Raw genomic sequence first — 12,870 nt, forward strand, 5'->3', positions numbered from 1 at the left:
CAAAAAAAAAAAGGGTAAGAACAATGAACAAACATCCTTACTTAAATTGGATATCGCCATGTTGTTGTTGTAACATATGGTCAGTTTGATTTGAAATAGGTGGTTGAGATTGTTTTACTATATGAAACTGTGTTTGAAACATAGTCACAGAATTCGCTCTCCACCCATGCGAACCGTGAACCAGTTCGTTCGTACCGATTCGCGGTACCGGTTCGTTCAAATTCGTGGTCAGCGGCGGTGGTAAAGCTTTAAGCCAGAGAGAAAATGGTGAAGATGAAGCGGTTCTCTCTCCTCCATATAATAGGGATATAAAAGTAATATCAAGTCCTAAATGAGAGAAAAGAATTAAAAACTGTTTAAATGCACAGTGTCAAATGCTTTGGTAAAGAAAAAATCAACTCTCCAGTCCACGTGACCTAACATTGGTTCGTGTAAAATTAAAAAGTAAATAAAATTAAATGCTTTGGTCCACGTGACCTTTCTTGTTAATTAATAATTAATAATGCTTTAATTTGTAATTCAATGTTTAATTAAAGATAAATTGTTTTTTTTACAAAATTATTAGGAAAAAAATTATTGATAGTATAATTATTAGTATATCATATGTATATTATACGAACCCAAGCGTACCGACTCTATGTACCCCTAACGTATCGAATTCTTGACATATGACGAACCGCGTATGCCTACCAAGCGAATCGCGAACCTGGTGACTATGGTTTGAAATTTAAATAGTTCGACCTGAAATATACTTCTTAGATCCACTACGGCCTGTAATTGTGTGGAATTTCTAAACCATAGAATTCAGGTTAGGTGTGGGGATTAGTTGACGAAACTCTGGTCTTTTTGCATATAGTCTTCTTGCATATAGACAGCCAGCTTCCCAGAGTTGTGAACCACGCTCGCTCAGATCTAAGATCATTTTGTTTTTGTTCAATATCAATCATATCATGGTAGGTGTGGCCTTTCTTTCGTCTATGATTAAAGTGATTTGTGAGAGGTTATCTTCAACAGAGTTCAGTGACTACTTTCAAGAAGAGCTGGGGAAAAAACTTGAAATCACACTGGATTCTATCAATAGAGTACTGGATGACGCAGAGACAAAGCAGTACGTGAACCTAGACGTGAACGTGAAGATTTGGCTTGATGATCTCAGTAATGAGACATACCAAGTGGAGCAACTATTGGATGTTATTACTACTGAGGCACAGAGAAAGGGAAAGATACGACGCTTTCTTTCTCGTTTTAATAATCGACGATTTCAATATTGGGTTCAACTAAAGGTGAAGAGGCTAGAGTTTCTTGCAGATCAAAAAGGTAGATTGAGACTTGAAGAATCAACTAGTGGCTATTACGAACGTCAAGTAGCCACTGCCGGAGTATTACCAACTGCGTCTGCGGTGAATGAATATGTCATATATGGTAGAGAGCGTGAGAAAGAGGAAATGATCAATTTTTTACTTTCGGAAAGTGATGGTGGTGACAACCAGGTACCCATAATCAGTATTGTGGGTATGGGTGGGATGGGTAAGACAACCCTTACCCAACTTGTTTACAATGACCACAGGATACAAGAGCAATTTGAACTTAAAGCTTGGGTCCAAGTTTCAGTATTTTTTGATCTTCTTGATTTTACCAAATCAATTCTCAGGTCATTTAATGCTTCAGCATCAGATAGTGAAGACTTGGAAATACTCCAAGGTCAATTGCAAGAGAGGCTTACTGGCAATAAATATTTGCTTGTTCTAGATGATATCTGGGATATAGGTGACGATTTCTTGGAGCACTTACTACTTCTTTTTAAATATGGATCTTCACAAAGCAAGATTATTGTGACAACACGTAACAAGAAAGTAGCATCAATCGTGGGATCCACCCGGATAGTTGAGTTAATGCAAATGGAGGATAGTGCCTCTTGGAGTTTATTTGTGAGACATGCTTTTCAAGGAAGGAATGTGTTTGAATATCCAAATCTTGAATCCATCGGCAAGAAAATAGTAGATAAATGTGCGGGGTTGCCTTTAGCCCTGAAAACACTGGGGAATCTCTTGCGAATAAAATTCTCTGAACCTGAATGGGTTAAAATATCAGAGACTGAGTTGTGTTGTTTACTTGGGGGTCACAACACCATTGCTTTTGTTCTGAGAATTAGTTACCTTAACCTCCCTTCCAATATGAAGCAATGTTTTGCTTATTCTTCTATATTTCCCAAGGACTATGAGTTTGAGAAAGATGAATTAATCAAGCTTTGGATGGCAGAAGGTTTGCTAAAGTGCTGGAGAAGAGACAAAAACGAAGAAGAGTTGGGTAATGAATTCTTTAATGATCTAGTGTCATTGTCGTTTTTCCAACAATCAACAGTTATGCCATTATGGGATGGCAAGTACTACATCATGCATGATTTTGCCCGTGATTTAGCGAAATCGGTGTCCGGAGAATTTTGCTTACGAATAGAGGGTGAGAAAGAGCAAGTTATCCCTCGAAGGATACGTCATATTTGGTGCTGCCTTGATTTGAAAGATGGTGATAGAAAACTAAAGCAGATTAATGAAATTAACGGACTACATGGTCTGATGGTAGAAGCACAAGGCTACGGTGACAAACGCTTTAAGATATCCACCAACGTGCAGTATAATTTATATTCAGGGCTACAATATTTGCGGATGTTATCTTTCTATGGTTGCAATCTCTCAGTGCTAGCGGATGAGATAAGAAATTTAAAGCTTCTGCGCTATCTAGACCTTTCTTACACCGAGATTACAAACTTACCTAATTCCATTTGCATGCTGTACAATTTGGATACACTCTTATTGCAAGATTGTTTTAAATTGACTGAGCTCCCTTCAGATTTTTACAAACTGATCAATTTACGAATACTTAATCTTGAAGGCACTCATATTAAGAAGATGCCAAAGGGGATCAGAGGGTTAATCAATCTTGAGATGCTGACTGATTTTGTTGTGGGAGAGCAGCGTGGATTTGATATTAAGCAGTTGGCAGAACTCAACCACCTTAAAGGAAGGCTTCAAATTTCAGGGTTGAAAAATGTGGCTGATCCAGCAGATGCATTGGCTGCAAATTTGAAAGATAAGAAACATTTAGAAGAATTAAGTATGTCGTACGATGACTGGAGAGAAATGGATGGCTCAGAAACTGAAGCACATGTCTCGGTCTTGGAGGCTCTTCAACCAAATAGAAATCTCATGAGGCTAACCATAAATGACTACAGAGGTAGTAGCTTTCCTAATTGGCTTGGGGATCATCATTTACCAAATTTAGTATCTCTTGAATTGTTGGGATGTAAAGTATGTTCCAAGTTTCCACCACTTTGGCAGTTCCCCTCTCTCAAGAAGCTTTCCATTTCAGGCTGTGATGGAATAGAGATAATAGGAACAGAGTTTTGTGGCTATAATTCATCAAATGTTCCATTTAGATCCCTTGAAACTTTGCGGGTTGAGCATATGTATGAATTGAAGGAATGGTTATGTCTTGAAGTTTTCCCTTTGCTGCAAGAGCTTTGTATAAAGCATTGTCCCAAGTTGAAAAGTGCCCTGCCTCAACACCTTCCTTGTTTGCAAAAGTTGGGGATTATTGATTGCGAAGAGTTGGAGGCTTCAATTCCCAAGGCTGCTATCAGTGATATAGAGCTAAAGAGATGTGATGGCATTTTGATAAATGAATTGCCATCAAGCTTGAAAAGGGCCATCCTTTGTGGAACTCAGGTCATTGAAACCACCCTAGAGAAAATACTCGTTAGCAGTGCCTTTCTTGAAGAATTGGAAGTGGAAGACTTCTTTGCTCCAAATTTAGAATGGTCCTCTTTGGATATGTGTAGCTATAATTCCCTTCACACTTTAACTATAACAAGTTGGCACTCTTCTTCCTTGCCTTTTGCACTGCACTTGTTCACCAATCTTAATTCTCTCGTGTTGTACGATTGTCCATGGCTGGAAACGTTTTTTGGGAGGCAGTTGCCTTCCAACCTAGGCAGCCTCCGAATAGAAAGATGCCCTAATTTGATGGCTTCAATAGAGGAGTGGGGTTTGTTCCAACTCAAATCTCTGAAACAATTCAGTCTTAGTGATGATTTTGAAATCTTGGAATCCTTTCCAGAGGAGAATATGCTGCCATCAACTATTAACTCTCTTGAGTTGAGAAATTGTTCCAACCTAAGAAAAATAAACTACAAGGGTCTTCTCCACCTCACTTCACTTGAATCTCTATATATTGAAGACTGTCCTTGTCTTGAGAGCTTGCCAGAGGAGGGTCTTCCCATCTCCCTTTCTACTTTGTCCGTTCATGATTGTCCATTAATTAAGCAGTTGTACGAAAAGGAGCAAGGCGAGCGTTGGCATACAATTTCTCACATTCCTTATGTGACAATTTCCTGATTGGCAGCTGAGATGAGATGTTATTGTAGCCAGGTGCACAACATTCACCAATCTATTTATAGTTGTCAAACATTAGTAAATTTTCTTTTGAATAGTAAAAACAACGCATAACGTACCGTGTTTTATGTTGAAAAGTGCATGCCTTTTGTGGTATATATATTGCCATCGTGTTTCTGACTGCTTACATCTGACCTGAAACCATTCTCATTCATGACCAGATGAATGGCATGGTCACCGCTCTCTCACACAACGAGAAGGATGTGGCTGTTTGTTCCACTTCCACAAAGCTCATGCATGGTCCAGTTGTAGGCCCCACATTTGGATGTGTGGACGCGGAGACTTGTTGCGCTTGTAATTGTTTTTAATTTAATTAACCATACAATATTCTCTTTGTTATTCTTGTAACTTTGTATCCATTTTTAGGGGTCTCTTTAATATTTTTGTGACTTTGTAATTTCAGGTTCCCAGAAAACACGAGACTTGAAAAAAGAGGCGTGAGAATAACTTGCGTCTACCAATTATAAGGTGACCTTCATATATGCCAACATATATTTGAACATTATCTCTTAAAATTCCAGGCTGATAGTGGTCTATCACTCCAACAGACAAGCAAACAATCATTTTCTTCTTTAAACTTGTACTTATGACTATGTCGCTGCAGTAGATTTGTTGCTTCTGTCCTCCCATTGTAACTCAAAGGTTCGTTCACTAACCCAACCATTTCAAGCTTACTAATCCATTTCTCAACCATCTCACGTCTCTTCTTTCTATCAACTCCCTGTCAAGTAATGGTTTTCTTTATTTGCTCCTCAAGAAGCATGTTCTCATTCTTTTGTTGCTCCACTGATGTCCTTGTACCAGTTGAGTCCAAGCAGTCAAAAAAGGCACTGTAAAAGTACAATGCTCGGTTGATTCTCTTCATTACATTACAACTATAAAGATTTGAACCTGTTCAGTAATCACTAAAAGTTTTGGTTGTAGATTTTGCATAGTGTTAAGAAAAATATCCATCTTAGGTGAACTGCATAAAAAGAGAGCTATCAATGACGAATCAGGACTCGAGATATATATGCATTGATCATGTCTCTCTCTCAAGCCACTTTACGAAATCCCTCTGACCTATGTGTACTGCTCTCTGCAGATTGATAAATGCTGGTCCTGCTGGTGAGACTCTCCCAGCCGTTTCATCATCAGTGGCGAGGGGAGAATGCAGCTGCAGAACAGATGTAATTACAACAGCATCTTCTGTCGTCACAAACAAGTTTTCGAAATTGTCAACTTTGAGTTTGCTAACTTTGGATTAATCTGTAAAGGAAAATGCAATTTCCCTGCTTCAGTTATCAAATGAAAGCTTATTTGGTCCGATACATTTTTCTTTTCATGAATTCTTGTTAATTTTCAGATGGGGTGGACCTCCATGATTTTTCTTTGAAGTTTGTAGAAGATTTATACATTGATCTGGTTCGGAACAACGAAGATCAATAATGTGAACCACCTTTTCACATTCCATTGATTCAACACAATTTGGTCCAGGTCACAGTTATAGATAGATAGTCTTGCGAATTCACGAGTATTTGGATATAATTGTTTATTGCTTTCACAAGTTTTTTTATATGATAATGATTACAACATAATTAATATGTAATTTTCTGTTAGAAGTTGAATGATGACATTTATGGAGATAATGATACTAGAGGAATGAGGTTGAGTGATAGCCAAGTAACACTATTCTGTCTTTCTTTTCAGGCATTTAGAAAACAATTTTTTGACCAAAGTTTGATATAGAAAGTCTCTCTTTCCTCATGAGGTTTTGTTTGGACAAATAATTAAGTGCTTATGGCATAAATGTTTCATACAAGTGCTTGCTAGTTCTATAAAATAAAGAAACTATTTTCATAAGCTATCCTTTGGAGCTTATCGATAAGTTGAAAACAGTTGTTACATTGAGACTAAAAGCAGTTCAAGAATGCTATAGATGAATGATGAGTGAATTGGGGGTGATACAATTCAAACTGGCCTAATGTATGGATGAAAGCATGCATGGTAGAACCAGTAGGAAGAAAGCCGTAATAGAAAACTATATCTGCAACAAAAACCGAGGTTCCTCCACAATTTCAAGACCTATATGAAAAAACCATTATCAAAAAGTCAATGATATAAGATGCGTATGGCGTATAATTTTTGCTGCTATTATAAAAGCATAAATCTGTTCTAACATTCGACGGTTAAATTGGTTTCGTTGTATATTTTTACGTTGTATGTTGACCTTATAAATGGCACAAAAATGTCCATTTGTATAGCACAATTACATAAATAACTAAGCCTGTGTTCATGATACGGGGATCGGCAACCGAAGATATTTTAGTGATTCTTTCCTTCCTGGTGACAATTATCCTTCTTGGTTAGCCCATACAAGTGAAGGACCTTCAGTATGCTTTCAAGTGTTCGAGGATAGTGATTGTTGTTTGAAGGGAATAACTTTATATGTTTTTTATTCATCCACACCTGAAAACATGAAAACTAAATTTCCGACGAGGGTTTTAATCATTAATTACCCGAAATTCAGTCTCCATATATACAAGCGAGACACAATAATGTCCTTCAGCGATGAATATTGGCAGGTGTAATATCAAATTTTGTAGCTTTTGGCCATGGATTTTTGATAGTTTCTGAAAACAACGGTTTTTACAAAAAGAATTTACCTTGAGTTTATCTTTTGTTATAAAAATAGCTTATGCGTAAATGCATATAGTAGTGTAAGCTGCAAATTAAGTAGTTTATCTAAATAGGGCCTTATATGGTTGACATCATTTTTATTCCTCATAGAAAGATAACACCAATTCAGGATCTACTAATGATGATGGATATCTTGAATTACTCCCTTTTTTGATGTATGGAAAAATAAGCTATAGAACTAAACGAGGCAAAGAGACATACTTAACATCATCGACCACGGTGGTTGACAACTCTAATTGTCAATATCATAACTCTAATTTCATCAATAATGGCAATTTTAATTATTACAAATAAGATGTCCTAACAATATATGCAATGTAACAACATCGAAATAAGAGGGGTATTAAAATTGAAGCCATCTCTATACACTACTATATCTATATACACGTTCATCTATCTATCTATATCTATATGCACTACTATTAAAATTGAAGCCATATGAATTTCTCATTTTGCCCCTAGGAGGGGTATTTTTGTAATTTTCTAATTAGTTGAATTTAGTTGTTGCCACCTCACTATGATGTGGGTGCATTTTCCCATTTTTCCCCTCACCAATTTTTTTAAATTTTTTTATAATTTTATATTTTTAATAACTTTTAACTATTTTCCAATTTTTATGTTTTTAACTATTTTTCAATTTTTTCTCCCAAATTCAGTTGCTTCTACATTGTCATTGTGGGAGATTAAGGTTTCGTTTGACCCGGCTGTTTTTCAACTTCTCTACATTTTTAAGGAGAAGTTAGGCCAAACACATTATCAATTAAGTACTTACTAAAAAAAGCAATTTTTTTGAATACATAAAATTGAATGGAATGAGCTTTGGCCAAAAGTTGTTGAATGTTACTTTAAAAAACTAGTTCTCGACGGTTTATTTCACAAGCACCTCTTTTCAACTCACGTTGGGAACCTTTTCTTTTATTTTTTAATATTATATTTCAATATGTTTTTTTCTTCTATTTAACTTTATTTTATTTTATTTTTTTGAACCGTTCCATTTAATTTTTTAAGGAGGTTTCATATAATTTTATCATCTTTTATTCAAAGGAATTTAATTATCTTTTTATCACTTATATAGTAAATTTCAATATCGTTTAATCATCACAACCTCACAAATATTTTTATTCACGTTGTCATTTAATGATACCAAATATTTTTATTTCCTTTCTTCAATCTCGCGAATATATACACAAACACATTAACGGTTAGACTAATATTTTATGTCCGTCTGTTTGTTTTTTGTTACCCTAATGCATATAATTTTTTTTAGTGTTGCTTGGTTGAGTGCTACCCCAACGATTTTTTTTAACTATTTTCCAATTTTTATATTTTTAAAAACTTTTAACTATTTTCCAATTTTTTTATTTTTAACTATTTTCCAATTTTTTCTCCCAAATTCAGTTGCTTCTAGACTGCCGTTGTGGGAGATTAAGATACCGTTTGACCCGGTTTTTTTTCCAACTTCTAAACATTTTTAAGGAGTAGTTAGGCCAAATACAATATCAATTAAGTACTTACTAAAAAAGGTACTTTTTTTTAATGCATAAAATTGAATGGAATGAGCTTTGGCCAAAAGTTGTTGAATGCTACTTCAAAAAACTACTTCTCGACAATTTATTTCACAAGCATCTCTCTTCAATTCACGTTGGGAACCTTTTCTTTTATTTTTTAATATTATATTTCAATATGTTTTTTTCTTCCATTTAATTTTTTTTTGAACCGTTCCATTTAATTTTTTTTTGAGGTTCCATTTCATTTTATTACCTTTTTTCAAAGGAATTTTACTATCTTTTTATCACTTTTATATATAATTTCAATATCGTTTAATCATCACAACCTCAAAAATATTTTTATTCACGTTGTAGATACCAAATATTTTTATTTTCTTTCTTCAACCTCACAAATATATACACACACACACACACACACATTAGCGTTTAGAGTAATACTTTATGTGTGTCTGTTTTTTTGTTATGCTAATGCGTATAATTTTTTTTGGCATTGCATAATGCGTACGATTACTTTTATAAAAATTTGATTTTAATTAGAAGTAAAATTGTAGATGTCTTTTCTTCAAAAAAGGCATAGATGCCTAAAAAAATTATACTTATATATATATATATATATATATATACACACACACACACACACACACACACTAGTGTATTCACCCGGCGTTGCCCGGGTTAGACATATTCAAGAAGATAAAAAAAAAAATTATGTATGATATCCGCAAATAAAACTTCTAATGTGGATATTCACAATGAAACTTGCAACTAAAAAAGATCACGGATTGGTATAGGATAAAAAAAATCAAAATGAAAATGAAAATTGCTCGGGTTAGACATATTCAAGAAGATAAAAAAAAATCTATGTGTGATATCCGCAAATAAAATTTATCATGGATTGGTATAGGATGAATATCTTAATTAATGATTTTTGTTTGATTTTATCTAATGTGGTATATAACTGGATCTCCTAATTAATGATTTTTGTTTGATTATTAATTTGTGAATACCTGGTTTTGAGTTATTGAACTTCTGGAACAACGTCGTTAATTATTAGTTTTGAATTATTATAGGGTGTGTTTGATACTTCCATTTTTTTTCTTCTAAAAGTCCAAAATATAAAAAAATAAATAAACATTTGCAAACAATTTTTAATATACAAAGTAAACTTTAATTTGAAACATATAAGAATTTCTTAAGAAAAATACCTCTATACAATTTAAACTTAGCCAATTGCAATATCAACATAATGGGTACATCTGGATTTCTAGGCATATAGTCAATAAGTTGATTTGCATATTCTTTCAATAGTGTGCACATGAGTTTCTCCCTGCATATAATTGGTTGGTTGGACACCACCTTTTTATTATGTAAGTTCTCCCTTTGTAGTTAATACTCCAATAATATCTTTAAAAAAATATGAAAGGCGAAGTTGATATCCAATGCAATAAAAAAACTATAACAAATAAACAAGCAATAGATATCAAAAAAAATTGACTACATCAAAAAAAATAGTCTATAGTCATATCCTTAAAAAAGAATAGTCTATAGTCATGGCAAGTTGGATTAAACTTACAGTTATTCTTATAAACTAAGATATTTGTTATCTCATAACACATTTCCTCAACCAACATAAATTGATATTTTGACATTTTGTCACTCCACACAATGCATTGAAGTTTGCTCCCACAGAATATTAGAAACAACAAAAGTCAACAAAAACTGTGAATAACTATACATACAAATGTTCTAAAAACAATAACAAAATATAACAAATAAAAATTGTAAAAATTAATTATCATAAAAAATAATTTTAGGTAATGTAAAATCATGTTAATTAGTTTGTAAAAGTTAACAAAGAAAAATAACTAATGCATACTTTTTTATCCATGAAAACCATATCGAATAAATCAATCTGGTCTCGATCTTTGAAGTTTGACAGTCTATATTCAAACGATCCTAATCTTGAATCTCAATACTTTGTATTTATTATAGATGGCTATGATATCAATGAGGTCAAATTTTGTAGCCATAATTTTTAGAAAATAAAAAGAATAATCAGAGTGATGAAATTTATTGGTTAGTTAGGAATCAAAATTGAATGAAGGTATTGTAAGTATGTGTGTAAACATCATTAGAAATATTTAAGATGTTGTTTGAAAAGTTATCTTCAAAAATAAAAATAACAAAAAGACAAAAACATATTATATTAAAAAGTTGCATTGGAATGCGGTTGATATATATAATATAAAAATCAAAATTTAAGTAATAGAAATAACAAAAGAATAGGTGTTTGCCAAACCTGAAGAAAAAAAAGGTTAGATCAAAAGAAGGTTTGTGTTTCGGATTATGCTCAAAGTATGTGAATATGTGATTAACAAAAATTCCATTAATTTTATTTTTTTAATTAAAAAACTCCTTATTTATAGTTAACATTTTTATTAGAATATGTTGTTAAAAGATAATATAATAACTGACCGAAGTCTTTTTTTTGTTAAAGAAAAACTAATTGAATCATATGGTGTTGAAAGATTACATGGTAACTAATTAAAGCTTCTTTTCCTAAAAAAAATAAAATATTTAAATATGAATGAAGGTTATCGTATGCAATTTGTTGAGATATTCCTGTTACATAAAATATTAGGAATTCAATAAAAAGTTAAGTAAAACATTTAATAGATAAGATCAAAAGTTTGTTGAGATATTTATGCCAAATTAAATATTGGTTTTAAAAAATAAAAAAATAATAAAAATATTGTGAATATACATGGAAGTGACACTTGGCATAAAAAACCATACTTTATATATATATATATATATATATATATATATATATATATATACAATTAATTGATTGATTGATGATTTACAGTTGAAGGGTATCGTATGTAATTTGTTGAGATATTTCTGTTACAAAAAATATTAGGAATTCAATAAAAAAGTTAAGTAAAATATTTAATAGATAAGATTAAAAGTTTGTTGAGACATTTATGCCAAATTAAATATTGTTTTTAAAAAATAGAAAAATAATAAAAAATATTGTGAATAAACGTGGAAGTCACATGTGGCATAAAAAACCTTACTTTATATATACTATATATATATATATATATATATATATATATATATATATATATATATATATATATATATATATATATATATATATATATTTTGCACCTTTATATTGTAACAAACTATGCATATCTTTTTCTTATTCAAAAAAACTAAACATATATGTTTCCATGACACCAACAATGTGATATATATATTTTGCACCTTTATATTGGCAAAAGTTATGGTGCATAAGCCATAACTTATGCACCATGCATAAGGACTTGTCAACCATCAAATCATGCATAATCCTACGGTTCACAACTCACACCCCACACCCCACACTTTGATCGCAGAAAACTCATTCTTGCTCGCACGCGTTTTCCGAATCAACTGCTCCGACGTTACCTTGCTCTCTTGCTCGCGCTGACCCTTGCTCCGACGTGGTTTTCCGGCTAGGTCACGGCGACTCAACTGCTCCGACTCGATTCCTCCGACGTTGCTCTCTTGCTCGCGCTGGAACTTGCTCCGACGTGGTTTTCCGGCTAGGTCACGGCGTGACTCAACTGCTCCGACGTTGCTCCGACTTAATTGCTCCGACGTTGCTCTCTTGCTCGCGTTTACGCTTGCTCCGACGTGGTTTTCCGGCTTGATTTCACCGGCATTCACCCTTGCTCACTGCTCCGGTTAGCTTGCACGAATTTCACCCTTGCATTTTAAGGTAATCAGTAAATTGTATTTAGGTTTTGATTCAAAATTCGGATTTGTTAATTGTTTTCTGTTCTTAGGATCAATTTACTGATTCAAATTGTCGATATTAGGATCAATTTATGATATGAAATGAACAATTTAGCTTCAATTGAAGGAGTTATTGTTTGTAGTTGTTTCAGTCCTTGTCTACTTTTATGATCTTGAATGCTTAATCTGCAAATTGACATGCATTGATGTGTTAATCGTTTTGTATATTGAATGAAAAATGTGTATCCTCTCTCAGTTTGTTTCCTTTCTGGTCTTGTCTCGTTGTGAGAGTTGGAAGAAAAGATCCTCTATTACTGAACTTGTTAATATTCTTTTGTGTCATACCATGTAGTGTCTACTTACTAGTTTGCTACATTACATAATTGAGCAGAAAAACATAGTTGAACATGTTTGTTATCAATTTAGAGACATGTATTCTCAAATTT

At 33.1% G+C, this 12,870-nt stretch overlaps 1 protein-coding gene and 1 pseudogene across 3 annotated transcripts; one reads left to right on the plus strand and one right to left on the minus strand.

The window, feature by feature from the left end:
* Window positions 1-757: 757 nt before the first annotated feature.
* LOC146915878 (putative disease resistance RPP13-like protein 1) lies at window positions 758-6,110 on the plus strand. 3 transcript variants are annotated; one of them, XR_015014794.1, is made up of 5 exons: window positions 758-4,424; window positions 4,610-4,742; window positions 4,852-4,916; window positions 4,997-5,090; window positions 5,533-5,994. XR_015014794.1 is itself a non-coding variant. In XM_085718136.1 (2 exons), exon 1 carries the CDS (start codon window positions 951-953, stop codon window positions 4,389-4,391), a length of 3,441 nt encoding a protein of 1,146 aa, XP_085574262.1. In that variant the 5' UTR covers window positions 834-950; the 3' UTR covers window positions 4,392-4,424; window positions 4,610-4,792. The 3 variants fall into 3 exon arrangements, 1 of the variants encoding a protein (XP_085574262.1); XR_015014792.1 differs by lacking the exon at window positions 4,997-5,090 and having other exon boundaries at window positions 5,533-6,110; XM_085718136.1 differs by lacking the exons at window positions 4,852-4,916; window positions 4,997-5,090; window positions 5,533-5,994 and having other exon boundaries at window positions 834-4,424; window positions 4,610-4,792.
* On the minus strand, window positions 4,916-5,925 carry LOC146915879 (GRAS family protein TF80 pseudogene; annotated as a pseudogene).
* Window positions 6,111-12,870: the final 6,760 nt, after the last annotated feature.

Source organism: Medicago sativa, chromosome 6 (genome assembly GCF_051527215.1).
Source record: "Medicago sativa cultivar Bolivia chromosome 6, Bolivia_mono, whole genome shotgun sequence".
Classification (NCBI taxonomy): Eukaryota; Viridiplantae; Streptophyta; class Magnoliopsida; order Fabales; family Fabaceae; genus Medicago; species Medicago sativa.